Raw genomic sequence first — 22,932 nt, 5'->3', positions numbered from 1 at the left:
CTGGATTAGCACATAGGCTACTTTTTATCCCAGAAAATCAAAGAGTTCCCACGGGATTTCGAAAAACCTAAATCCACGCGGGCGAAGTCGCGGGCATCAGCTAGTGTATAATAGTTTTTGAGTTATCGTGCAAAATGTTGGAAAAAATATCCGAGTACGGAACCCTCATGTCAAATATTTAGCTTAGATATTATGTATTCTATTTTAAAGCACAGTTACTTCCTTTTAATAACAATACAATATTACATTGAAATGATGTATGAGCATTGAGCATCTCTAGCCAATTAGCAAGGCTTTCATTTGTGACTATATTTAGGTTACTCGCCTTGCAAAGCCCTCCCCAGGCCGGTCTTCAATAGACTACATTTCTTTGAGATCGCTCGCCATATTCTCTCGGTCGCCGTTGTGTGGGATGTAGATGCCATTACATTATTATTCCACGACTGACGGGGCAATTTGCTCTTTATTATTATTAACTAGCTAATACCCGCGACTTCGTTCGCGTGGATGTAGGTTTTTAAAAATTCCCGTGGGAACTCTTTGATTTTCCGGGATAAAAAGTAGCCTATGTGCTAATCCAGGATATAATCTATCTCCATTCTAAATTTCAGCCCAATCCGTCCAGTAGTTTTTGCGTGAAGGAGTAACAAACATACACACACACACACACACACACACACACACACACACACACACACACACACACACACACACACACACACACATACACACACACACACATACACACACACACACACATACAAACTTTCTCCTTTATAATATTAGTGTGATGTGATTGGAATATGAAGAAAGGCCTGGCTTTTGGTAACCTATGTAATGTTTAGGTACCCGAAGGGTGCAAGCGGGTACTAAGCTTCCTGTATACTTGTCTGTCTGTCAGCGGGTCGTATCTTATGAATTGTAATTGACAAAAACTTGGATGAAATTCATCCAAGGCAGAAAATTGAAATTTTCACAGTGTGTATTTGCCGCTATAACAACAAAAAATATAAATTTCAAAAAGGCCATCATGCAAATAAAAAAAATGAAAGTATTATTTCTTACTATGATGGTACAGAACCTTCCATGTGCGAGACAAACTCGCACTCAACTTTTTTTTTTAACAATGCAATATTACCTACATTGAAATGATGTGATGAGCATTCACGAGCATCTGCATTTGTTTGAGATGGCTCGCCATATTCTCTGGGTCGCCGTTGTGTGGGACGTAGACGTCATTCCATTAATTAGGCTCAACGACCACGGCTGATTTTGTTCTTATTATGTGGAATATGTAACTTTTATAATAACTGCCATGCATACAAATCATGCTAACTTTTTCATTTTATTATGATGCATTCGTGAAGAGGGGTTTATTCATAGTGTTTCTTTCAAAATTACTTAAAATACAATTTTAACTCGTATGGCTATATTTTGAATGTTATCCAATCAAACTCCTTAAAATTTTGCAGATAATAATGTGTTCTAGGGACATAAATATCTACAAAATATACATTAAAATTAAATTAACTTAAAACAGCCAGTTTCAAAGTTGTGTGGTTTCAAGAATTTATATCAAAATCTTTAAACTCGTCTAACTTAAAAATTATAAATTCCAAAACTACCCCTGTCAGGAATAGAACTCAGGACCTCCCGTTAAGTCTACATCGCTCACCACAGCGCCATGGAGGTCGTCAAAATCTAGGGCATAGCAAATAGAGCTAGTTAGTTATGTTAGATAGTCAAATGATAAAGGTCACTAGAACGCTAGCAACAAGTGTAAATTAAAATTTATAACACCCCCGACAAGTGAAGGTTACAGTAACTAGAAAAGAGGTGATAACTTTCGAACGGCTGAACCGATTTTCTTGGCTTATCGCTAAGAACACTCTCGATCAAGCCACCTTTCAAACAAAAAACTACATAAATTAAAATCGGTTCATTAGTTTAGGAGCTACGATACAACAACAGACAGATACACAGATACACACGTCGAACTTATAACACCCCTCTTTTTGGGTCGGGGGTTAAGAACTTAGAGCTGTAGTTATATTACTACCACAATCCACTACCAATAACTATTTGCCTTACACTTGTTGTTTTAGTGATAAGTATTTAAATATTTTTCAAATTCGCAATGTATAGCGTGCAATGCGTGTATGGGGTCAATGCCCCACCTACGACCTGACCTGTACTGATCCCGTGGTACCTATCTATGCAACGTTAATTGACCTCAAAGCAACAGTCAGCTGTTTTATATGCAATACATCGCGAATTTTTAAAAAATACACAGCTTTTCTCGTTTTTTTTTTGTGGTAACTTGTTTCCTATCAGTAATCATTAGTACTATTACCTGACTTTGTTTTTGTTAGTGCTTACACCCTGTATAATGTACTTATGGAATACTTTCTCAGTAATAATAATCATTAGGGAGGAAAACGTATTTACGGATCCGACCACTAACCATTACAATCGTAGTGATATCGACTCGAAATACGTTTTTCAATTTTAAACAGCAATAATACTTAACTCTCATTATGGTTCCATATGAAATAAGTACGGTACGTGGAATTATTAATGCAAATTCTCCAATGATACGGTGTGCGCAGTATTGTAGGTCAAGAGCCTGTAGGAAATTTTGAGGAGGTGCTTTATAAAAGTTATTAGTTACTATAGTCACCATGTAAAGAGAGACACAGTAGTTCGACGCCTTTGATCTCGTGGTACAAAACAAAATAAATAAGGGGTCAAAATTGCTCAAAAATGACTCAGGGGGTATGAATCCTCTTAACTACTTAGGTCAGTTCGGGTAACTCCTTTGATCCGCATTTACTAACTCTGTCTAGAACTCTAGACGGCTTCTTCGAATGTATGTAATATCATATCCATACTGTGTGGTATACTGGACCTTCTGCGCGTTGATCTGTGTTGTTTCATAGTTCTCAATTTTGGGTGTTAGATATATTTTTGATCACCCTAACTGCGATTACAAGTAGATTTCATTGGGAGTAAAAATTAGAATGATTTACCCAAAAACAACTTTATCACACCTGCCTATATTAGGGCCGAAACAAACGCATCGTTAAATGTGAGCTTTCCCGACACTTCATATTAACTTCTCTTTCGACTTCACTCGAATTTTTCAATTTTATCTATTGAAAAAAAAAGTGATAGGTATCACAAAAATCCAGAAATACAGCTACCTACCTAAGTGACCAGATTTCATCTTTTCTCAAGCACCTCTTCGAAATTTCCTAGGAGCTCCCGGTTCATTGGAAATTGTCGTCACCAAAAATATCGGTCCAACTCATTTTCATTAATATTCCAATTAATGGAAATATTGTTCCGGCCACTTCACCACTCCACTGATATTTAAACTGAAAGGAAGTTCGGAAGAGCTCTGAAGTGATATCCATATTTTAAAATATTTAATTGCTCTTTTAAAATAAATGTAAGTACCTATACTTGGCAATTCTTTATTTAAAAAAATGTATTGTTTTATTGTTTCAACAAAAAGTGTGCGTTAACTACGCTTTTTGAAAAAAAAAAAAACTGGTTCCTTTATGCTTCCTACTCTCGTTTGGTATTGAATTGATTTGGTTATCCAGTGATTGAAAAATTTTAAAAAAAAACTTTCTTATTCTAGCTCTCATCTTGAACCGATTTCATGGCAAGCCATTCACGGTAACGTATGCTAGTTGATCTAAATTGTCATGATTGTTTTGTTTAAAAATACTTTCATATTTTGGTTTACAGATGGGTGCTTTAGTTTAGGGACAGACTATATAAGTATTTTAGGGCTACCTCCCGGAATGGTTCGTGCATGTTTATACCAATTGGCTTACCCCGGATTTTTACAAGTGGGTTTTATCTTTTTCTATAGGTACATGGATGCATGCGGACGTCCGCTGCTGATCATAGGCCTTTACCAAAGAGCGCCACCACACCCACTCAGCCTTCCTCATCCAGCCACTTTCCGTCACCTTTATAAATCGTCAGTCCATTTGACTTAAAAGCTATGACTTATTTTTAACAGGGCTCTCTCCGTCACTCGTTTCCACTCGTTTCATACAATCGTAGTTCCAATTTCATTTGAATATTAAGGAACCAAAGTCCATGAAATTTTGCAGACATATTCTAGAAACTAATATCTGTGTCTGTGGTGTTTTAGATTTTTCTAAAAATATGTAGTTTTAAAATTACAGGGGCTCAAAGATTTGTATGTAAATTTTAAAGACCGCGTAACTTTGAAACCGAATATTTTAACAGAAATCTGGAAAACCACAGACATAGATATTAATTTCTAGAATATGTCTGCAAAATTTCATGGACTTTGGTTGCATAATATTCAAATGAAATTGGAACTACGATTGTATGAAACGAGTGACGGAGAGAGCCCTCTTAATACTATTCGCAAAAGAATGTCAACTCTACAGACTTCTTCATTCTAAAACTTTACTGTCATGTAAAGTATAGGTAAATATAGCCTTTTACAATAAACTCAGTGATACGAGTATTTTTCTCACGTTCGATTCGCGCTCGAGTCACTGTGCCAAAATGGAAACGCGGTAGATCCGCTGTGATCACTTTGATTCGTGCCTGAGATTGCTTTGCATTTTGCAATACCAATGTACCGGTACTGTAAATCATCATCATCATTATCAACCGATAGACACCCACATTATTAGCCAAACTATTAGCAAGCTGAAGTGGCAGTGGGCAGGCCATGCCTGTCGTAGAGGCGATGGCCGTTGGAGCCGGAAAGTCCTTGAGTGGAGACCGCGTTTAAGCAAACGTAGTGTGGGACGCCCTCCAGCACGATGGACCGACGATATAAAGCGGCTGGCGGGAAGTGGCTGGATGAGGAAGGCTGAGGACCGGGTGTGGTAGCGCTCTATAGGGAAGGCCTATGTCCAACAGTGGACGTCCACAGGCTGATGATGATGATGATAATGAGACACCCACATCTGGACATTTAGGTTTCTTCTAAGCACTTTCACACACCACGGTCTTGCGCCGCCTGAGTCCAATGATTCGTTTGATGTCGTCTGACCGATCTTGGATCCATATGATATCTAACTAGGAGCATGCACTGTTCAAAAACTGGTCTTCAAGCATTGAGGAGTTTTGGTCGGGAAAACATCTCGTAGCTTCCTGAACGCTGCCCTGCCAAGTTGGATTCGTCTCTTTCTCTAAATTGGACATGGTCATCGCCATATGGTGGTCTTTCTCAGGCATACCTATCGCAAACGGTAGAGCAAATGATTTGGGATACAGTCAATGTGCCCGCAATTTTTAATAGAAATAACTAACAAACATTCTTTGCTATATTCTGAACATCTAAAATCTAAATTATTATAACAATGAACCTAAAAAACGGTTAGTCGACATCACAGGAGACCGAAGAGCTGGCAGCTACCTCGGACAAAGAATTAGTCAAGCCATTCAAAGGGTGAACGCTGCCAGTAGGTATCTTCGGAACTTTGCCTAAAGGGACTTCTTTTAATAATTTATTTTAGTTTTTATATTATATTTTTTAAGGTTTTTATAGAAATGCTCATTGATTTGGTCTCGTTACGTAATCGCGAATGGAATGCAATTTCCCCCACGTAATAAATACGAATGCAACGCGATCCGCCACGCTTCCGCATAAAGATTCAATATTTGGAGAGCAGCTCGGTCGCGCACCAGACGTGAGCTGCATGCCTGCTAGCTTACACGTTGCATAGAGGTGGTATTGTAACAGAAAATATATCGTGCTATTTATCTTATTAACGAAATCAGAGGTTGACCGTTGAACTAAACCAGTAGGTACCTATGGAAGGGCTATTTCAAACAAATATCATGTTCAGTCACTATACCTACCTATTATAAATGCAAAATTGTTCTGTCTGTCTGTAGCTTTTCTCAGCTCAACTGTTTAACCGATTTAGACGGAAGGTACAGAAACAGCTTGCATCTCGGAAAAGGGGAAATGGCTACTTTTAAATCTCACTAATTATAAATGCGAAATGCTTTTTTGGCCGGTATAGAGATAGCTCGCATCCTAGGAAAGGGTACTTTTGTCCTGGAAAATCAAAGAGTTTCCCAGTGGATTTATGATAAAACCTGAATCCGTTTGGAGGAATTCACGGGCACCATCTAGTATAGTCCATACAAAATGACTTCTCACGCGCCATTTTACCTCTATGGGTCAACATACTGTCAAGTCCATGTGTAAAGTACGGTTCACTACTACGGTACGGTACGGTACTACGGTACGGTACTAGGGTACGGTACGGTACGGTCTGGTACGGTGTAAATAAGGACTAAAATCGTACTTTTGACATGATATTTGACACATAAAGTTAAAATGGCGCGTGAGAAGTCAGTTTTTACGCATTATACCTAATAATAGTGACCGGGATACCCAACAGGATACAGTGCTGGGTATCAGTGCATTAATCTCGGCTCGGCTGGCACGTAGCGTTGAGATGAGTTATTTGCCTCCTCACGTACCGGCAGCCTGATGCCGCTCCCCCGAGCCTCCAGCTAATAAGTCTATCTAAGTGTCTCTAATTTGGAAACGAGATGTTATTTTCTTTATTTTAAATTAGATTACGTCCGCGACTTCGCCCGCGTGGACTTCAGACCCCTATTTTAGCCCCTTAGGGGTCGAATTTACAAAAACCCTTCTATCGCTATCGCATTATTATATAAACATACCTAATATAGAAATTGGTGTGATAGAAACTTAGAGAAAACTTTTAAATGTGGGGAGGAACCGCATGCGGGTTCTAGTTCCCATGTTTTAGAAATCGCACGCATTTTAAACTTGTTTCCTATCAACGAATGGAAATGAAATATATAAAGTACCTAACCAATATGTATTAATATCTTTAGTAATTTGACGAGAGTTAATACATAAATTAATTTTCTTTCTAAAAGAGCGATCGGTCTTGTAAAAAACGGATCGTTCTTTATCATATTCTCTCCGTCCTGCATACATACATAATATATTATGCATTTTTAACGAGAGAACCTTCTTTGTCGTTAGAATAATGAATACGGAGTCGATGAGAAACTCGTAAATTGCATTTGAAATTTAAATCCTAATTAAAAAAAGCTTGCTAAATTATGAGATGATGGGCTGCTGGTAGAAAATCCACTAGTTAGGGGATAAAATGGGATTTGGTAGCGTATATGAAAGCGGGAAGCCCATACTCGGCATTAGCATGTGTCGGTGACGCGAGAATCTCCTACTTTTCTCAGTTAAAATTATTATTGATAAAGTAGTTATATTTCAAATCAGTGTGCGATCACTTTAAACTTTTATGATATTGTGATGAGTATGAATTTTTGAATGAATACACTTTTAAATGTAATAGGTATTATGTGCACTGCATAAAAAAAACCAACAGTAAAACATTAATAGAGAGAGTTGGGTAAATCTTCGGAGATGGAGAGTGTAAATGAGGAATGAAAACATCGATTTCATTTCAAAGCAAAGTTGCATTACAAATCGATTCACTGAATCACTTGGCTTCAACAGACTCACTGTTTGCGTTCGGTGTGAAGAGTCATTCACACTTGGAACTTTGCTCATAAACTCGCTCAGTCAGGCCACGCCTTCAGCCAATATACTTTTGAACACACGAGCTGGATTAATGGCTTATTTATCAAAGAAAGTTGGGAATATCGTGGTTCCGTCCATGGAGACTCTATTATTGTTAAAAAAGACTTGTCTCAGTGAGATCTTTAATCAATTATTACGATTATAAAAATCTGATAAAGGACGTATGCCATTCTGCACTTGGCCATAGTGGTAAACTACGGTTTAAACCATTCAGTTGAAACGACGATTATGATGATGGAGGAAGGAGCAGTAAAATGAAAACATCTTAATTTCTGAGTTTAAGTGCAGAACTAAGTAATTATAATAGCGTGTTTTTAGGGGACTCCGTACCTACCCGAAGGTGCTAGCGAGCGTGATCCTTAAGACTTCGCCGTTCGTCCGTCCGTCTGTATGTTAGTAGGCTGTATCTCGTCAACCAGGTCATTAGACCTGAAATTTTCACATGTGTATTTTGTAATGTTGCCGCTATAACAACAAATACAAAAAAATTCGAAATTGCCGCCAAAATTTTGATATTTTCTAAATTGGCTTTACAAACACCAAGCGCTATTTAGTAAACAAAACAGAAGTTAATTAAAATTTTAAGGTACTCAAAAAAACCAATTTGATTATTACAGAAAATAGATATTTCAATAGGTCCACTTCTACCTACCTGATAAACGCAATGATGGATAATGGATCCCTCCATTAGCAATTATTCTCATTTCTCATTACTAAAGATTTGAGTCGTCCGCCGATTAATAACACTCACAAATCCACAAATTGGATTGTCGATTTGGCGTCACGTCGAGCCGGGTGTATTTCCATGGGCATGGCACGATACGAGTTACGTAAGCGCAGCGTCCAGGGTGGTCTGAAGGAAACGGAGGCTTTTTACTGACCAATTTTATTCTTAAACTATCGTATCTAAGTGATAATTTAGTCTAAAATTAATGATCAACTTATTAACTAAATCTTAACTATACCGTAAATCTTACCAAGCTTAAGGTTGTTTTCCCTCTTCCATGCTTCAGTCTACTTATGTGCTTTAGTCGTTGGTTACAAAGATCACGTACAAATATGAGCGGAATCGCTGGTGGTGCTATGTGCGTGATCGTGCTGTGTCGGCAAATTTCGATTGCATGGTTGTACTAACTCCTCTGACAGTGCCTGGGTTCTCACGAGGGTACCGGTAGAAAACGTAACCTACGTTTTGTGGTCATGATAATAAGTATAGAAATAAAATGCAAAAGAAATGAAATAAGTCCTTCAAATGATATTATTGATATTATAAAACTATTTCTTACATTTTGTAATAAGAAACATAGATGTGTATATGTGTTCAAACCAGGTCACTTGAGCTATGTAATTGTGTTTGTGAGCCTTCGTCTATACCTACTATAAGTCAAAGATAATAAATACCTAAGCATCACAAGACCGTTCTGTTTATTTCTCGTAAAACTTTTGAACTACTATCAGAACCAGCCATAATTTTTATTTTTAACTAGCCGATGCCCGCGACTTCGCCCGCGTGGATTTAGGTTTTTTGAAATCCCGTGGGAACTCTTTGATTTTCCGGGATAAAAAGTAGCCTATGTGCTAATCCAGGATATTATCTATCTCCATTCTAAATTTCAGCCAAATCCGTCCAGTAGTTTTTGCGTGAAGGAGTAACAAACATACACACACACACACACACACACACACACACACACACACACACACACACAAACTTTCGCCTTTATAATATTATAGTGTGAAGTGTGATACCGAAATTAATCGTTTGCTTGGCATACAAAAAAGCACGGTAACCAATGCGGTTTGCAGCATATGACGTGATATGTTATGAATCATTGCTGCCTCATTTCACATGCACGCCGCATGTTATAATGCGAGACATCGTAATATTATTCTTATTAGACACATGGATGCATGCAGTTGAATCCGCAAGGAAAAGCAAGAATGCAAGAATATGATGCTGGGAGTCGTTCGCGCATTTAGTCGTGTCGTGCGTTGGTCTGTGGAAACACACGCTAATGATCCCCTAATTGAGGGATCATTGCGCCTCCGCGGAGGCAATTATTGCTGCCTCATTTCACATGCACGCCGCATGCTCTAATGCGAGACATGGAGTAATATCATTCTAATTAGACGCGTTTTACTAACCATTGTTTTTTACACCAATAAAAGATTATTTTATTTTATCATATTGTTTGTTTGTTCTTCAATCACATCGCAACGGAGCAACGAATCGACGTACGATCTAAATGCCACTTTTTAGATGTGCCATCATGTCTCTTACCTACCTAAAATAAAATAAATAAATAATGTTTTACGTCAGACTGAAAGTCCATATAATTACAAATCATGAACGTCTATGCGGCAAAGGCGTAGTGAAATTGCAAGTTCCAACGTTATGACAAATACTCGGAATTGACAGTGCCAAGCCAACAGCAATATAATGAGTAGTTCATTAATTCTTAGAGAACCGAGATACAAATAACTGCTTAGCCCTATTTCCATCTATCATCAGCCTGTATGCGTCCCTTACCTGACATAGGTCTCTTGGATACCACGTGTGTGGTAGCAATAAAAACAAAATGAAGCGACACGGAGCAAAATAATGATGCTTGGAGGCAGCTTGGAGGTAATTATGCAATGTACGCAGCGCAAAGGTAAGTCTTATGTTTCCGCAGCGGGGAACTCCGCAGTTATAAAATGCGCCCTAAGCATAACGTACGGTACATCGGGGCGTAATTCCGCGCCGTACACACCGTTTCATGGAACTTTTTAGTTCCTGATTATTTATCTCTGTTTGAGGGAAATGGAAAGCAATGATAGGTTTTTCGTGGCGATATTGTAAGGGTGGAGTTTGTCGACTTTTAAAACGGCTGATTATTATTATTAGAAAACCGGCTGATTAAGTGATTTTTGCTGTTCACCAATACCTTTAACTTTTTTAATTCTGACTATTTATGTTAGTATTATAATATTTTATTTGTATAGAAAACAATATAAAATAAAAACTATATACATATGTAGTAAAATTGTTTTTCTGTCACTTGATCTATTTTCTAACGATACATTTTTGTTCCGTTTGCTGTGGAGAACCTGGGGCCATGGAGTCTTATGGTAAAAAAATTACGAGTTACGGTTAATAGCCTCATCTAGGATATAGCCTCATAGACGATCACCGCGCCTTTGCAGTACATGTCTATTATTTATTAGAACTACAAAATAGCGGCGGTCGTCTCGGCCGAAATGCATGGAAAGCTCAGTAAGTTAAGTTATAAGTAGGTAAATATTTAGGTTTTTTAAGTTTAATTTATTAGTATTTATGTTTCATTTATGTTCATTCTATGTACTGTGTTTGCGCCTAGCTTATAGTCCCGAATAAAAGTATATTTATTTTATTATTTATCTAGAGACAGAACATTGTAGGATTAGCCTGCCAGCTGTGTAGCATGGAAATGCAATCAATAAGTAGGCCGATTCCGCAAAACTTGCATCAATCATTATTACATCCTCAAATTGTACTATTATCAATGGCCACTGGCAATTAGTTGTAGGGAAAAAAATACGTGATAAAATATCTCCACATCTCAACAGAATTGTACTAAAAACGAGAAAACGAGCTACGTGAAACTAAGTATAAAAACTTCTAGAGACAGTAACAAGAAAGTGCTTGATTGCACCCCCGTGGCCAGTGAAAGAGAGTTGGCTCGTTGTTTGAACAAACAATCAGCTTAGCATTAGCAATGCAACGAGGAAACGTGCCTGCATTCTTGCTGCCACCTCGCGCGTACAGAAGTTGTGTGCTAGTTATTGTCTAACAATTTTTAATGGTTGTAATGGAAATTAGTGATATTGTAAAATATTTAAATGTGACAATGATGTAAATGTAGGCCGTGATGGTGACAAAGTTTATTCCGGAGCTCTTGATGCCTTAGAGGCGTTGGTATAACTAAACCCTTAGATATAGGTATGTAATTGGTGATGTGTGAACTGTAAAAAAAAGGGTTTCTTTCTCTCTGATAACCTAGTGGCTAAAACATCCGCCTCCTAATCGGGAGATCCTCAGTTTGAAAAGTGGGTACGCACTTCTAACTTTTCAGAGCTATTTAGATTTTAAATATGTACGAGTATGTGCGATACTTTCACGGTGAAGGAAAACATTGTGAGGAAACCTGCATGTCTCAGAGTTCTCCATAATGTTTTCAAAAGTGCAAAAGTTTGCCAGTGACTTTGCCAGCGTGGTTGACTTTATCTAGTACCCTTCTCATTCTGAGAGTTCCACTGGTGATAGTTTTGTTGATGAACATCTCAAAGGCGGAAGGCTTCGGCCGTGGCTAGTTATCACCCTACCGGCAAAGCCGTGCCGCCAAGCGATTTAGCGTTCCGGTACGATGCCGTGTGAGACCAAAGGAGTATGGGTTTAATAAAAACTGCCGTTGGTAACCTTTCCAGGATAGCCCGCTCCATCTTAGACTGCATCATCACTTACTCCCAGATGAGATTTCAGTCAAGGGCTAAATTGTATCGTGAAAAAAAAAATGTACCTATATTATTATTATACAAAATTTTGCAACAACCGAGACTCGTTCCAGAAATATTTCCGGGAAGCAAGCGTACACTACTCGTACCTACTACTGTCGCATTACAAGAACTTGAATATTTCAGTGATCGCGTCTCGGGGCGGGTCCCGGGAATGCAATTCAATTAATGGATCCTTAGTTTCACCGTATTCCATTGTCGGCCGTCTAATTGCATTTACACTTCCTAATTAGTATTTACGTAGCTCCGACACTCTACGCGTCGCTGAGAAATACTCAAAGTATAAAATTAATATATTAATACAATAAACGTATAAAATTAGAATAAGGCGGAAATATTTTTTATTCAAATAATATGTCAGTTATTCTGGTTCTCCTACGGATCTCCTCATTTATGATTTATTTATTTATTTCTCTCGTAGAGAAACTTCAAGCACAACAGCATCTAGAACAGAATAGATTTTTTTTTCAAGTAAACTTTTACAAGTGCTTTTGAATCGTCAAAATAATTTACCACTGGTTCAGAATGCTGTTCCTAGCAAGAAGAACCAGCAAGAAACTCGGCGGTTGCTCTTTTCAAGTCTCCTCCATCCTTCTTCTTTCTCCATCGCCCACTGAGCGACTTTGAGCATCTTATGATGCTTATAGCGACCATGTCTTGGTTCCATGTTGGATGTATCATCACTGTAAGTGTACGTTATTTTACATTTATCTTAGCTGATCTTAGCGCTGGTAGAAAACCGGTTAAACGAAAGGCAGTCTTACTCGTATTGAAATTGTCTTTTCTTCCATTGCAAGTAATCTAAGAAAACTAAATAAGCCATGTCTATTCAGACTCAATCCGCCTCGCGGGGCACATCGGAAGGGCAAAAAGGCCGAGGCAGGGAATGGGCCGTGGTCAAAAACCGACCGATTCAATTCCCGATACAAAACGTTTTATTCGGCCGCCGAAATAAGACGGCTAGTTGTTAAGCGGCGCAATTTTGTGGATGGCGCGGGATCGAAAGAAGGTTTTTGTCTATGTTGCCCCTACCATAGATTCATTTTCGTATTCCATTTGAAACGCGTTCAGAGTGATAGGTAAATTATAGAATGCTACTCAGAAAATTGGCACATTTTTCCAGCCAATCTCCAATGTGCCTCCTTCAAGCTACTCGTCACTGGTGAAGTGCATATTGCTGGGCTGACATTAAGAAAAGAAAAGAAGAAGAAAATGCTATCAATCTAATAATAATATAATGTTGTTACACACAATATTGTTTTGATTCGGTGTGTGGGTGATTTCTAAAACGCTGGTCATATTTTAATAGACTGTTAACTATTTCATTGCTACGTTCCCGGATGGGTAGTGTTCGGGAAGCTTCGAGATGTCTTCTAAAATTTGAAGATCAAATTGCTTACAAATGATCAAAGAAGTTTTTAAATTCCAACCCTCGTAGTTGTAGTTTTAAGTTTACTTAATTAAATATCACCACTTTATCATCTTACAAATCTAACAATTCTGACCATCCAAAGGAGGAAATTTTACCTATTTTGAATGAACGATTTGTCTATGTCTTTAAGTAGCTCATTGCTATTCAGTAATAAGAAAAAAATATGTTCGAGTTTGTTGCGAGAACGGATAGTAGGGATTTCGGTAAGTTTACAGGAAATAGGGACCCGCTAGGGGCTCGATACTGCCGCAAAAAACATTTGACCTGATTGGCTCGCTAGGCTTAAACTACACTAGGAGTGTAGCTGAAATATAGCCATTTCTTTGGAGGAGGTAATATTAGAACATCATCATAATTACCTACTTTATTTATCATTATCATCGCCTGCCCACTACTGAGCACTTCTCTGAATGAGAAGTAAGAAGAATACATTGAGAACATTAATATGGAGAATTCTCAGGCATGCAGGTTTCCTCACGATTTTTTCCTTCCCCGTCAAATCAAGTGATATTTAATTTCTTAATTTAAATGCACATAAATCTGATAAGTTAGAGGTGCGTGTCCAGAATCGAACCCCCGACCTTCCGAATAGGAGGCGGACGTCTTAACCACTAAGCTATCACGGCTTTTTACTACATGTACTATATTGTGGTAGTGGAACTGGTGGTCTAACATGCATTTAATATAATATACAAAGGTAAAATACCGCATTCATAATGGTTGCTAAAAACTTGGACGGCCATTACCTATTTCGTAAACGGGAATTAAAAAAAAAAAAAACTGATAAAGTTCATAATACCATTTAACGAGGTATCTTTTCATATTCAGGGGGCAATTTGAACTTTTTTTTGTTTTGGCTGTGATATAAAGACAGACAGATGGATTAGACAGAACTATGTTATATTGAGAATGTGTGACAGCTTTTTTTAGGATTTCTTGTTTTACCGCGGAACCCTAAAAGGCTGTCACGTATTCTCAATTTTGCCGCGAGTTTTCGTTCATCCATTATAAATGTCGGTAGCAAATCTGCAGATTGGATTGTCGATTTAGCGTTGTGTCGAGCCTAATGATCCCCTAATTGAGGATCATCGTGCCCCGATTGCGAGGCAATTATTTCTGCTTCATTTCAAATGCATGCCGCGTCCTCTGGTATTATGATAATAAACGTACGTTGTACCCGTAAACGTATTAATGTAATCAGTTTAATCACTACTAATCGACATGATTTTTTGAATGATGATTTAGTTATACATCGGAGAGCAACAACGAGAACGCCATTTGGGTTCCCCAACCTCACTCCATGAAGTCCTCGGCAACCTGGGCGGTCTACTTGGCTTCTGGAGCGAGCTTGGATGGCTGGAGTGAAGACTTCGGCGGGGAGGGGCAATACACGCACAACAGACGGAAACGTTTAAGTGCGGAAACCAGCCCAGAGAGAAGAAGAAGACCGGAGAGCAACAGGCTACCTTTTATCCCGAGATATTGAAGGGTTTTCACGGGATTTGTAATAACATAAATCCATGGGCTAAAATCGCGAGCATCATCTAGTTAAAACTAGATATTATCGAAGGTTGAACTATATTTTAACAAAACCTTAAAGTAGACAATCCGGACCTATTGTTCCTATTAACAAAGTAGATTGCACTGTCGATTTGGCGTCGCGTCGAGCCTAATGATCCCCTAATTGAGGGATCATCGCGCCCCGAGTGCGGGGCAATTATTGCTGCTTAATTTCACATACATGCAGCATTCTAATGAGCATGAGTGTGATTGTATATTGTGGAGTTACGTAATAGCATTAATTATCTATCTACTTGCTGTACTAGGTAATGTTTGTACTTAGTGTCCCTCGTAAAACGAACGAAAATATTTTTGACTACTACGAATGATTTTTTTCTTTTCAACATCTGACAATATGATTCTTCAGCGGCTTCAGCTGTTCGGGAATCCAAACGGGATTTTTTTTAAATTTTCAATCTATCTTCGTATCTAGACGCTATGGCTACTGGTGCACTTAGACAATATATAAGAGTCTGAGAGTTATGTAGTCAATATTCGTTTACCCTACGAAAATTTATGCAAATATATAGACAAACGGGGGTTACTATTATAGGCACAGTTCATGACAGTTAGGGAACTTGTAATAAAACGTAGAGGCTTCGACGTTTTGTGTTCATCGATTTAAATAACTGCATGATTATTAATTTACTCAATTATACGGAGATAACGGATACAGAGAGTTGCCCCATCCGCTGTGTCGGTCTGTTGTCGGTCCTAATTCAATTCGGCTTAGTTTCAATCTTTGGTCCCAACGTGATGTGAATGGGACGCCGCGTTGTGGTAACGGGGCCTCACCTGAACGAAATGAAGTAGGTAACCACGGATTTTGGATAGGATCAGACTATCGGACGGCTACTTAGTAGGTACTTACTATCAGACGATTTTAACAGTCGCGCGCGACTAAGTCGCCGGGCGACTAGTCGACCATGTGTAAGGGCTCAACTACCCTCAGATAAATAAACAACATTATTGCCTGTCCTATCACAATCACCTTTAAGTAATTAATACCTATTTTTAGTCTAAGACAGCATGGATTTATTCACATTTGGGTATCAAACCCCTCATTATAAGTCCCGACTGGCTTGGAGGGTATCTTCGGTTTCCCCAGCGCCTCGGCCTGCAGCACGGTGTCGGGCAGCGCGTCGTCGGCGATGTCGGGCACGAGGAACGTGGATAGCCCCGCCACCAGCGCCGCCACGCCGAACACGAAGGACGGCAGACCCGCCCAATACACCGTCTGAAAGTTCATATTAATAGGTACGATTATTTAACATCACTTTTTTTGGGATTCCGTACCTAAAAAGGAAGTACGGAACCCTTCCAGGACCACTTTGTTGTCTGTCTGTTTGTCCCTCTGTCGTGTCTGTCAAGAAAACCTATAGGGTACTTTCCGTTGGCCTAGAATCATGAAATTTGGCAGATAGGTAGGTAGGTCTGATAGCATAAGTAAAGGGAAAAATCCGTAAACCGTGAATTTGTGGTTAGGTACACCACAAAAAAAAAAATTATGTGAAAATAGATAAAAAAAATCGTTTTTGATATTAAAAAAATGAAGCGCAAAACCTAACTTTTGTGAAACAATGTCAATAGCATACAAAATATTTAGAGTGAAAGTATTTTCATATCATTTTTTGTGAGTAGCGGGTCGCCTGTACCGGAGATAAAAGATCATAAAGCGTGCATCGAATTCCATCCATTCACGAGTAAGGATAGATTCATGCTACACCGTGCTGAAGCCGAGCTCGTGGCCCCCAAAACGAACGTAGTTAAAAATCTGTTGAAAAGTTATATAGATAGACTAGTAATTGATAAGGGTCTGAATCTCGCATTCTATGAATTTTGATCGCTGTCCAAAACACCTCAATACAAATTAATTTTAAATTCGGTGCTAGCATCATATAACACAATGTAAAGGTAAGCTAAATTAGTTTGGTAAGAAAAAATCAGGCAGACGTCTTTCTTCCTCTCCCTCTCCCTTGCTTCCTCTTCTTTTCTCTCTCTTTTCCTCTTTCTCTCCCCGAAGAGAAAAGTGTAATTTTATTTATATTTGATGCTTGGCATAGAGTTAGGCTTTGGGCCATTGGTGTACATTATTATTTGTGAATGTGAACGATCATAGAACTATTGACAGTTTCTCAGCCGCAATCCGATCAGGCTCCACGGTGTAATATAAGTCAACCTTTGGCTGTAGTTGCGAATCGGTTTTACTGAAATAAAACAGGCTTCTAGGAATAACAGTGGTTTTCTTTTTGAAACACTCGTAACCTACTCGACTTTTTAAGCTTCGTAGTGATGATCTATCAAAGCGACATTCCAGGAAGAGAATTCCATTCCATATAGTCAGTCGAATATGCTATCCAATAGATCAACGATGCAGTTAAAAACTATATTTGTCGTCAATATTAAAGTGCCCGGCAAACAACTTGGACCTGAAGAGGTTTAGTGGGAGAAAGTTGGCGAATCTGGCAAGCGAAAGTTGGTGGATATCAACCAATCGCGTGCACCCGCGCCGACTGATCAACCAATCGCGCACATCCGCCATTTGCTAGCCAATCGCTTCAATGCTCAACTTGTTTGCTGGTCCATTCAGTTCTTGGTATACGTCGGGAACAGCTCCAAGGTGTAGAGATATGTGATGGAGAAGTAAAACGAGCACATCAATTTCCCCGCCACATAAACCGTCAAAGTCAGTATTACCAGTAAAGGTGTCTGTGGTGCGACGATGGATCCGACGCGGCCGAGTGAGGAGCACAGCGCGTGCATCGAGTTCCTGGTATACGTCGGGAACAGCTCCAAGGTGTATAGGTACGTGATGGAGAAGTAGAACGAGCACATCAGCTTCCCCGCCATATATACCGTCAAAGAGAGCCATGGCAAATCTGAAATAAGGAAAAATTATAGAAAATTGGTTTTGTCCACCAGCACGACAACGTCCGCGTAGGTAAGGGTTTTAAAAAGTAACTTACTCAACGGTAATAATGGTTGTGACATGCACAAAACAGCGCCAGCAAAAAATGAAAGCATCAAAGGAAATTTCCTCTTAAAATGAACCATTATGTAAGTAGTCACTATGGTTCCTGGTATGTCAACCAAAATCGTCAACGCAAAGTTCACATACTTGTTCCCTTGCAAGGATACCGAATTGATCATCAGCCCATAGTTCACAAACGTAGACGTCGTCCACCAAATCAGGCACACAAAGAATCGTTTCCTCAGCGTTTTCGACTTGAAAGTATCTTTCAACAATACTGAAAACTTCACGTTTTCTCTCACTTCACATGTTAAGTTGTCTAAAGAGTTCTTGTCAATAGTAATCTTGTTCTTCTTTGCTGCATTTTGAAATATTTTTACAGCTTCATCTTTTCTTCCTTTAGTTAGCAACCACCTTGGACTCTCATCTAGCAGACATTTATAAAATAAGAATAAAAATGCTGGTGTGTAAATAGTCCTAAGGAACCATCTCCAATCAGGTATCAGCCAAGCTATAAAAGCCGTAGTAACTCCTCCGAAAGTAAAGCCAAAACTGCATATCATGTAGTATACTAACTTATTCTTAGTGGATACTATTTCTAGAGCTGGAACAGACGAGAAAATTTTGTAAGTAATAGTTAACAAATAAAGCAATATAATAAAAGAGTCGTGACTAAATTATAGCCCATAATATGTTGATAAAAATAATAAATATCTAAAAAAAGGAAAAGGTGACTGACTGACAGATTGGTCTATTAACATACATTATATCAAACCACAGGACGGCTTGGGCTGTTTGGCAAACTAGGTGACTTTGTGATCTAGGCTACACAGGATTTTCAAAAACCTAATTCTGTACGGATGAAGTCGACCAGCCATCCCCTTCAGGAAGTTTATTGAAGCAGACCTTAAAAGAGTAAGCCTTTCGTGGAACCAAGTCAAGCCAGTAGCTAAAAATAGGAGAGCATAGAAAACAATTGCTGCGGCCCTAAGTTCCACGGGAGAATTCATTTGGTTGCCAATTTCATTCATGATAAAAAAGAGTTAGGAACTTAGGAGGATAGATATTTTTTGGAAAGTAAGTAATTCACTCACTCCATACATACATCGGCGAACAAATATCTCCTATGGCAGCCTCCAGGAACTCTATCGCAATGTAGAACCAGTACCATCTGGAGAAACTCTTCAACGTCCCAAGGAAAGCTCCAGAAACTCCTGTTATTACGATCGCTGTCTTTCTTCCTAACCTACAAAGAAGAGTACCTAGGTGAAATTGAATCGAACCTTTTTTTATTTTATTCAGATACAAGTTAGCCCTTGTCTGCAACCTCACCTGGTGGTAAGTGATGAAGCGATCTAAGATAGAAGCAGGCTAACCTGGAAGATAATGGCAAATTTTTATTAAACCCATAGGTACCCTTTAGTTTCTACGCGGCATCGTACCGGAACGCTAAATCGTTTGGTAGCACGCCGGTTGTTACCACCCTACCGGCCACGGCCAAAACCTCCCACCAGACCAGATCAGAAATTTAGAAATCATAAAATTCCACACCCCTGCCGGGAATAGGACCTACGCCCTCTCATGTATCTATGTATTTTGTGGTAACTTTGTCTTACCGGTCGGACATGGGTCCCACGAGCAACAAGCCACACATGTATCCAAAATTGTTCACCGATCCGACCAGGGTTCTCTTCCATTCGTGGCAGGCCAATGCAAACTGCAAACAGTTACTATGCTTTTCAACTAAGATGAGCTCTGCCAAGATTAAATGTCAAACTTCTTCTCTATTCTTCTGTTCATTTTTTAAAACTTAATTCTTGGTCTAAAAAAATTGTGATTGTAATAATGATGATTATGATGCTGAGAGTCAGAGAGGTTGATCAATGAACAAGAAAATGAAAAGAAAAACCTCGCAAATAGGCACTAACATCAATGAATCCATATTATTATACTATGTAATACATTTACTACTAGAGAATGCCCAATCAAAGAGTACCCAAGGGATTCTTAAAGGCCCATGCGTTTAACCAATTTATATGAAATTTGGTATAGAGGTAGCTTGCATCCCGGAAACTGACATAGACAACTTTATATCGCGGAAAATGAAAGAGTTAATACGGGATTTTTAAAGAACTTAAATCCACGCGGACGCGGAAGTGACGGGAATCATCTAGTATAGGTACAATAAGCTTATAGTAGGCTAACTAACGCCGATCGGCGAGTTAATTACCTACTCCTGCGTTGACGCCTAGGGTTGTCACTTTTATTTTTAATTAAATATTATTTGCGTATTATGTATGACAGCACTAGGTTTTTAATTTCGTAATAATAATAATGAAATGTTTTACCAATTCATAAATGGGGTGTAAATAAAAGACGTTTTAAAAAGAAAAGACAAATTTTAAAAATTCTATCTTCAGCTTTGAATACTTCACACACGAGTATGCGACGTGTTGGCTTATCGGACAAATCTTCGCGATCGATTGATCGTAGCCATTGTAAGCGCCTGAAACAATTAAATGAATAAGCCAAATAAAAGAAATATTAAGTTATAAAACACGTATTTTAGAAAATCTAACCTATTACTATGCCCCCTTATTAATAAACGTAGACTAGACGGAATGAAATGACACTCTAATCTACGTTTAATAATCAGGGGGTTAGAGCTTACACAAATAGTAAACCCAACCGAAAACATCACTTGTGAAAATTTCAACTGTCTAACTATCATGGTTCATGAGATACTGCTTGGTGACAGACAGACAGACAGACGGACAGCGTAGTCTAAGTAGTAGGGCGAATTACATACGTATTACGTACAAAACATCTCACATAACACCCCTGAAGTATAAGTATTTACATATGTACGGAACCCTCGGTGCGCGAGTCCCACTCGTACTTGGCCGATTTAGGTGAAAAATTAAAAAGTTAGGCTTATTCAAATGAAAACTTGGTCAACTAACCCCGGTCTCCCCTACTCCATAACTTAAATAAGTAAGTAAAAATTTTTTCTGTAAAAATTGATATTATTCTAATTTTATTCTATCTAAATATAAAATATTAAATATATTAATAGGTACCTAGTACATCCAGACACGGATCCTGGGCTAGCACACATAGGTACCTACTGACACATAATTTTATTACAAAAATGTTTAGGTACTTACGTGTCTTGTTCAGTAGGTATATTGAAGAATGATAAGTCCGGTTTGTTGGAGTCGTTATTGAGACACCCGAAGACACCACAATAAATTTTGGCTTTTTTTGAAGTCATAATTGTTATTAACAAAACAAAAAAGAGCGAGCGTGCAACGTAATACGCAATTGCGCGCGATTAGCATGGCGGCGCGGCCCGTACTGCCGGCCACTTGAGCCACTTGAGACTATGCGAATGTGTGCGTGAAACTTCCGTACGTACACGGCGCCCGCTGCTCACGCATACATTCAAACCGGCGGCGGCCACTTTGTATGAAGTTAAACTACTGTTCTGTTTGTACTGTGTTATTACATAAGCTACAAAACTGTTAGGCTCGTCATACACCCATCCCGAACAGTAATACGTGGCGTTGGACGCGCTGCAGAATGAGACGTCCTGCATGTCGTCTTTGCATCTGAAATAACAGGAAATGAAACAATACAAATAAGAAGAATGAGATACGATGTTTTTCCTTGCATGTGTTGAAATAAAAATACCTGTAAGGCACTTCCTTGGCGGAAAATATGTAATTCGTACTGTACATAGTATTGGTAGCGAATGCAAGGAACACCAGAACAATCTTTTCCACATGGTATCGCTTGAAAATACCATACTTATCCAATACCTCGTCCAAATCCACATTCTTGACACTTGCAACTTCTGTAGCACTCATTTTAATATTATGAATTTATGTATCCATTACTATTGAAAAACAACACTTTAAATATTCCTCATTTTTGTATCACTTATTTTATAGTAAACATAACTTATTATGTATACTTAACATTATTAAAATTAATTATTATCGTCCACTGGCAACCATTTAAATTAATATTATACTTTTTTGAGTTTATTTACACTAACACACGAACGAACACAGTTTTTAAGTAAATTAATATTGTGGTACTAACATTGATTTGAAATAAATCTAGTTTATTTTTTATTTTAAATAACATTATCACAGTTTGTTTTTGTTTCTGAATATTGATGTCTGATAGGTAGGGTACGTCTTAACTTGGTTGTATTATTATCTCGAATGATCAAAATGGCAAACGAGTTTAAATTAACTCGTTTAATAGGGCGTTCTCCGTCACTCGTTTCATACAATCGTAGTTCCAATTTCATTTGAATATTAAGCAACCAAAGTCCATGAAATTTTGCAGACATATTTTAGAAACTAATATCTGTGTCTGTGGTGTTTTAGATTTTTCTAAAAATATGTAGTTTTAAAATTACAAGGGCTCAAAGATTTGTATGAAAATTTTTAAGACCGCGTAACTTTGAAACCGAATATTTTAACAGAAATCTGGAAACCACAGACATAGATATTAGTTTCTAGAATATGTCTGCAAAATTTCGTGGACTTTGGTTGCTTAATATTCAAATGAAATTGGAACTACGATTGTATGAAGCGAGTGACGGAGAGAGCCCTCTTAACTCCTATCAGTTGAAGGTGACCAAGTTACAATGAACGTGCAGTGTGACATAAAGACATTAAATTAATAATAGGTAATAAAAATGGGTCAGGTGCGAGTCGAACTCGCACAGGAATGGTTCCGTATCATCGTACAAGAAATAACACTTTTTTTTTCATTGTCATGGCAGCTATTTTGATTCTGTAAAAA

General features: G+C 38.4%; 1 protein-coding gene and 1 long non-coding RNA gene across 2 annotated transcripts; both read right to left on the bottom strand.

Moving 5' to 3' along the window:
• Positions 1-15,834: 15,834 nt before the first annotated feature.
• Positions 15,835-22,328, bottom strand: LOC123866482 (solute carrier family 22 member 1-like). Its single transcript, XM_045908080.1, has 7 exons — positions 21,805-22,328; positions 21,620-21,722; positions 19,728-19,828; positions 19,206-19,357; positions 18,107-18,715; positions 17,838-18,019; positions 15,835-16,377 (listed from the first exon to the last, which is right to left on the bottom strand). The coding sequence occupies exons 1-7, from the start codon at positions 21,978-21,980 to the stop codon at positions 16,180-16,182; spliced, it is 1,521 nt and encodes a 506-aa protein (XP_045764036.1). The 5' UTR covers positions 21,981-22,328; the 3' UTR covers positions 15,835-16,179.
• Positions 20,484-21,613, bottom strand: LOC123866508. The gene is made up of 2 exons (XR_006796207.1): positions 21,279-21,613; positions 20,484-20,617 (listed from the first exon to the last, which is right to left on the bottom strand). It is a non-coding gene; the product is annotated as an uncharacterized LOC123866508 (long non-coding RNA).
• Positions 22,329-22,932: the final 604 nt, after the last annotated feature.

This window comes from Maniola jurtina, chromosome 6 (assembly GCF_905333055.1).
Source record: "Maniola jurtina chromosome 6, ilManJurt1.1, whole genome shotgun sequence".
Taxonomy (NCBI): Eukaryota; Metazoa; Arthropoda; class Insecta; order Lepidoptera; family Nymphalidae; genus Maniola; species Maniola jurtina.
The sequence above is the reverse complement of the archived record's forward strand: the minus strand, read 5'-3'. Positions and strand labels throughout refer to the sequence as shown.

Excerpts from the sequence above, each read along its gene's own strand:
- LOC123866482 (XM_045908080.1), bottom strand. The coding sequence starts at position 21,980 with ATGAGTGCTACAGAAGTTGCAAGTGTCAAGAATGTGGATTTGGACGAG. Across the intron at positions 21,723-21,804 it reads GCCAAGGAAGTGCCTTACAG|ATGCAAAGACGACATGCAGG; the intron begins GTATTTTTATTT and ends CTGTTATTTCAG. Across the intron at positions 19,829-21,619 it reads CTAACAGTTTTGTAGCTTAT|TTTGCATTGGCCTGCCACGA; the intron begins GTAATAACACAG and ends AACTGTTTGCAG.